Below are 6,465 nucleotides of genomic sequence, written 5' to 3'. Positions count from 1 at the left end.
GAAAACTTTGCGAAAACTCTTTTAAACAATTCACCCCCCCCCTCTAGTTTAAAGACATCTTTTCTAACAGTTTGGATGTTGTAATCCACCCTTTAATTAAATCTAAAAGCATAGGCAATCTCAATCTTTGTGAAAGTAAAATGTTTTCAAAACTAAGTTAAAACAACTGATTGTTTTGTCGAAACAACTGATTGTTTGTACTTAGGTGTTTTGAGAAAAAGATTGAAAACTGTTTTTAAAATGGTTGAACTGTTAAGTACCAAAAAAAACCAATTGATTCGAGGAAACAACCGATTGTTTGTTTTGGAACCATAACAGAAAAACTGTTTTAGCTTTGACTGAGCTTTAAATGATTTAACTGCTTACGCTCCAGTCGTTAAATGTTTTGACCAATCTTTTAATGCAATTTAAGAGTTTGTTAAGATTTGATAACAAACTACATCTTTGAATAAATTCAGAAAAACAGATTTGACAATTAATCTTTTGACAAGTTTTTGCTAAGAGTTTTTGAGTTTTTCAAAGAGCTGAGATTGCTAAGAGTTTGTGATTGATCAAAGTGTATGGAATAGGATTCTGCTTGTATTGATTTCAGATTATCTTCTGTAACAAGTGTAATCCTTGTACTCTGTTGAACAAGTATTCGTTTCTGTGTTTGCTGAGATTGGTTGTGTGTTCTTGAGGGGATCAAGATCAGCAATCTTAGTGTTGGTGTGTTGGCCAAGGAGTGTGTTTCTTGAGGTGTTCAAGGTCATTCTCTTGGTTGTTGTGTAAGTGATCAAGGTGTGATTGCTTAGAGGATTTCCTCAGGGTTCTGAGAAGACTGGATGTAGCTCTGGGTTTGGAGTGAACCAGTATAAACAACTGTGTACAATCTCTCTATCTCTATCTCTTTAAATTCAGTTTTGTTATTTGATAACTGGTATAAACAACCGATTGTTTTTCCAGTATTGTGTTTTTGCTTAATTTTTTGGAAAAATTGATTTCTTAATCAAGGTTTTCTTGAAGTATTTTCATTCTAAGCTTAAGAGTTTCTGAAAATCTTTCTTAAACAATTCACCCCCTCCCCGGTCTCGTTTAAGGCCATATATTCTAACACTTTAAGGTAAGCTTCTCAAACTCACTTGGAATTTGTGTCTAATAGCAATAACAAAACACCCATAGCATATAAAAATGTTACACCAAAACAAATCTTAGTGTTAAATTGTTAACTTTAAAGATAACTTCAAAATCTATATACAAACACTTAATACAAAGAAATGTATTCCACTATAATCAAACATATGTTCATCTCAAATTACACACAATATACAAATAGTCATTAAAAAATACATATGTTCAACATCAAATTACACACAATATACAAATAATCATTAAAAAATACTTTAACATGTATTTCAAACTTTCATAAATAAGATATCTTAATTTAGTTATGAGTATGCACCCTCGCTACTTTATCAAAAAAATTATTTTCTAACACTTTTATTTTCAATCATAATAATCATTTAACTCAAATACAAATGTAATATCAAAATTGTCAAAACATTAAACTATAAAATTATAATTATATATTTAAACTAGACTTAAACAAATATCTAGACACAAAATAAATACAACAAACTCACTACCCTCATGTCATCTTAAGGGCAAACAGATGAACTATCTTTAGTTCTTTCTCAAATAAAATTTAAAACATATACCTACTTTTGCTCATGTACATAGTACAACCATTATAGATCATTACACAAACAATAAGTACTAGGGTAAACTATTGGAATAAATTTTCAACATAAGTCAAATGTATATAAAAGAAAACATTTTAATTGGAAATTCACAAACTGATTCAGTACATAATCATCCCATAAATGCAAACATATCAATCCATACATATTACAAATGAGTTTATGTAGCAAAGGATATTCAACACAAAAAAAAATCAAATAACACCTTCTAGAATATTCGTATTAAGTATGTTCACTAGAGACTAACATCTTATACAAACCAAGACTTAGATTAACAAGCAAATCTAAAAGTAGTGGATCAGGGAAAATTTATTACAACCAGAGACACATCTGCACATGTCACGGTGTGCAAAACCTCCCCATTCTCACCATTTGATATCTTAGTCCATGTGACTTAGATTATTAGTGAAGCAAGGGAATATTTGTTATAACATTAATGTTTTCACTTAATACACAACTCAAACAATGGTTCACATATCATCCCAGATTTGTGACCCCAAATTCATACAATTCTTATCATTTATTAACAACTATTTTAATGCAACATAACTCATTGAACAAAACTACAAATCAATTAAATATACAAATTATTATATTTACATTTATATTTATTAGCTTGAGCAAATACTGTTTGACTTTAGTGGAATTTTTTCGGTTTAAATGAAAATAAAGCCAAGAGTAATGTTTGGGTTTCAACTCTATTTTCATTTGAGTCGCTTGAGCAAAAATATCAAAAATCAATTTCATGCAGCAAAACCAAATTTATTTTTCAAAGTTTTATCCAAAACTTATTTAACAAATACAAATTTAAAAAAGAAATCAAAATAATGAGTATAACCATAATTTGCTTAAATGTCATCCTTTACTCATTTCAATTCAACCTTGATCATTTAAACTCTATATATATTTTCATTCACATAAAACTCAGACTAGTATATGAAAAGTTATAGGAAACTAACTTTACTTATCCAAACCATATTTAAAAATTTAGTTTAGGAAACTTATACTTTAACATGCATAATCTAACCACTATATCCACATCTCAACAATAGTATCAAATTCAAAGCATTCTAAAAGGTCCTTTATTGACCAAAAAATTAGATAATATTCTCACTCAATTTGAAACATTCAATTTGTTTTCAAGCAAAACATAATCTTTGCATAGAAATCTAGATATTATGACCAAGTCACTTTCATATCCAAATAATCTAAACTAAGGTACTACTAAAAACATAAATATCCACACACAAAAAAACTTTTTTACCTGTAAATTCTTGCTCTAAAAAAAGTTTCAACCCTTCAAAATTTATAGACTTAACAAAATATATAAATACAAAAAAAATTGAGTATAACCTTAACCAAGTTTAGAGGATCATTTTTCTCAACTAACCCTACTAGGATTGATGGAAAAAAATAATAAAAAACTTCAAATTATGAAAAGGATTAAGTTTGGAGGGGTGAAATTGAAAAAAGTGAGTGGGAAAGTGTTCTAGTTCAAGAGTGTTTATGGGTACTCGCTTGAGTACAACGAACTTTCTAGCTTTATAAGTGAACCAAGCACAAAAATATGAAAAATGTCATCCCTATTTTGTTCTAGTTTTTTCCTACTTATAGGCCTATTTTTTCTTGATAAACAGGGCAACAGAAAAACGATTTCGAAAATTTAGGAATTTTCTAATTAGTTTGCGAGAATTTAGCCAAGAATATAGGTTAGTTGAAAAGGATTGTTGCCATGTGGGTCTAGGGGATTGATTGTCTTATATCCGACCTGAAGATTAGTCTCCTATGTCCAACCTTAAGGCATCAAAGAACTAATTCACCTCAACAATATTTCGAGACTACTTACCAAGCATTATGCCCTGTCATGAACCTCTAAGTTATATTAATTGGGGTTAGGACGACACAAAAAGAATGAGAAAATTTATAAAGGGTAAAGAAAAGAAGAGTGAAGTGAAAGTTTGATTTTGGGTTTTATACAACTCACTAATTTCAAGTAACTAAATTCAAACCAAACCTTTTGACAAAGTTAGTGTTTCAACATATTAAAATTAGTTAGATGTTATATCTCTTAAAATTAATATAAACTATTTTATCTTAATTATCTGTTTAGTCCCTACATTAAGGGTCAAAACTCAACTTAGTCCCAAATTTTTTAATATGTTCAAATGATTTCAAATTTATTTAAAATGATTCAATGTGATTCTTTTATTAGATTGTCATAATTAGAACAAATTTACCTGAACAATTCTACCACTTTTAAGTATGTATTTTTATCATATGGAATTGTTTTTAAAAAGTTAGGATCACATTGAATGGTTTAAAAAAAATTAGAATTATATTAAGCTTTTTAAAAAATTTGAGATCAAATTAAAATTATTTAAAAAGTTGGAACAGGATTGAATCTTGTGAAATCTGAAAGATAAAATAAACTAAAAGTGTAATTAAGTCAATATTTTTATAAAATTGTTTTAAAATAGTATTTGAAAGTTGATAAATTATTTAGTAATATAAAAATTAATTCTTGAATTAGTAGTTAAATCCTATGTCTATAAAGTAGACTAAAAAGCTATATTCTAAAAATATATAATTCTAGAAATTATAGAAAAGTTAAATTTGGTATTTTATTTTTTATAATTAAAATACCCAATTAAAAAAGTTGTAATAGTTCCGAAATAATTTTAGAAGATATAATACACATGCATGTCTTAGGACTTTTACATTTTAAAAAACTTTCCAAACTAAAAAAAGCAAAAATAGAAAGAAAACTAACCCCAAAGGCTCAACCTCTTCCTCGTCTTCCATTTCTCACTTCTCAGTGTTCCTTTCCCTCACTCACATGCTGTGATTCTCTTCATCGTAATATCCTCTTCTTCTTCTTCTTCTTCTTCTCCTTCTTCCCAATGCCACCGCTCCACATTATCCCCGCCGCCACCTCCTTCCCCAACCCCCTCCTCCGCCACCCCTCCAAAACCCTAACCCCCAAACCCCGCCCCCTCTCCGCTCTCCTCCAGTGGAACCGGAAGCCCGAGCTTTCGGGATCCACCCCACGCGTCACCGTCATCACCTCCGGCAAGGGCGGTGTGGGAAAGACCACCACCACGGCCAACATCGGCCTCTCCCTTGCTCGCTTAGGCTTCTCCGTGGTGGCCATTGACGCTGACGTGGGTCTCCGCAACCTCGACCTCCTCCTCGGCCTCGAGAATCGCGTCAACTACACCGTGATCGAGGTTCTCAACGGCGACTGTCGCTTAGACCAAGCCCTCGTTCGCGACAAGCGCTGGTCCAACTTCGAGCTCCTCTGCATCTCGAAGCCCCGCTCCAAGCTCCCCCTCGGCTTCGGCGGCAAGGCCCTCACTTGGCTCGTCGACGCGCTCAAGGCGCGTCCCGGCGGCTCCCCCGACTTCATCCTCATCGATTGCCCTGCCGGCATAGACGCCGGCTTCATCACCGCCATCACGCCCGCCAACGAGGCCGTCCTCATCACCACGCCCGACATCACCAGCCTCCGCGACGCCGACCGCGTCACCGGCCTCCTCGAGTGCGACGGCATCAGGGACATCAAGATGGTTGTGAACCGGGTTCGCACCGACATGATTAAGGGCGAGGACATGATGTCGGTGTTGGATGTGCAAGAGATGCTGGGGTTGCCTCTTCTTGGGGTTATACCCGAGGACAGTGAGGTTATCAGGAGCACCAATAGAGGGTACCCTCTTGTGCTCAACAAGCCTCCAACTCTGGCTGGCTTGGCCTTTGAGCAAGCAGCGTGGAGGCTCGTGGAGCAGGATAGCATGCAGGCCGTGGTGGTGGAGGAGCAACCTAAACGTGGGTTCTTCTCCTTTTTTGGTGGGTAGGATTCTTTTTTTATTTTGTGGTGTCTAGGGTGTATAGTTAGCTAGTCGAGATTATTTGTTTTTGCTTAATTGATCAGTTGAGTAATGAGTAAATTTGTTTTGTTGATGTCTATAGAGAACGGAATTTGAGTTTTTTCCCCTATATTTCCTTATGATGTTGATGGATTAATGAGAGTTCTTCTGAACAAATGGACTGTTGGGATGTTGGAGCTCTAATGCAATGAACGTTTTTTTTTGCTTTGTTGACGAGTGATATGATATGATGATAGCCAATGAATGGAAATGAAGTTTGTTAAGTTGTTTATAGGGGTTATTATGCCGTGTCTCTGATGGATTTCCATATGATTGGTGTCACTGTGTTCGCTGAGTGATTGATCTACCACTTTTTGGGTTGGTTTGATTGCAACCGAATTCGTATAAGTTCCATCCTTTGGTGTTTGCTAATTCCCAGGTGGTTACTGTATTATTTTATGATTAGAAATGAAATCTCTTTTCAATAATTTAGATTGAATTAATGTAGGATGACTGCTGAGTTGAAATGCTGGGTTAGTAGGAACAAAGCTTAGATGCAGTTCGTTAGGTGTTTTTAGTCCTATTCTCTAACTAGAATATGAGTTTCAATTGGTAATCTATATTGATTTTCAATGAAACCTTTATTAGGATGATTGCTGAAGTGAAACTTGAATTCTCACTGTGAACACACCACCCAAAACATCTAAAGAAATCAATTTGCCTTTTCTCCTAATTATAAATGGCAGGATAAACTTGATATAGTGTCTGTAGTTATGAAAGTGTTTCTGCTCCAGTGCTTGTTCTTGATGGAGGAGGCAACTGTATAAAGTGAGATTTTTAATTTTAAGTTTATTTTGTTAATT

General features: G+C 33.9%; 1 protein-coding gene across 1 annotated transcript; it reads left to right on the top strand.

The window, feature by feature from the left end:
* The first annotated feature begins 4,461 nt into the window (after nucleotides 1–4,461).
* On the top strand, nucleotides 4,462–5,830 carry MIND (septum site-determining protein (MIND)). Its single transcript, XM_068646611.2, has one exon. It carries the CDS (start codon nucleotides 4,640–4,642, stop codon nucleotides 5,588–5,590), a length of 951 nt encoding a protein of 316 aa, XP_068502712.1. The 5' UTR covers nucleotides 4,462–4,639; the 3' UTR covers nucleotides 5,591–5,830.
* The last annotated feature ends 635 nt before the right edge of the window (nucleotides 5,831–6,465 follow it).

The sequence above is a fragment of the Phaseolus vulgaris genome, chromosome 4, assembly GCF_051622355.1.
Source record: "Phaseolus vulgaris cultivar YP4 chromosome 4, ASM5162235v1, whole genome shotgun sequence".
NCBI classification, from domain to species: domain Eukaryota; kingdom Viridiplantae; phylum Streptophyta; class Magnoliopsida; order Fabales; family Fabaceae; genus Phaseolus; species Phaseolus vulgaris.
This window is presented reverse-complemented; position numbering and strand designations above follow the sequence as displayed.

What these genes read in the sequence shown, in the direction of transcription:
- MIND (XM_068646611.2), top strand. Translation starts at nt 4,640, where the DNA reads ATGCCACCGCTCCACATTATCCCCGCCGCCACCTCCTTCCCCAACCCC.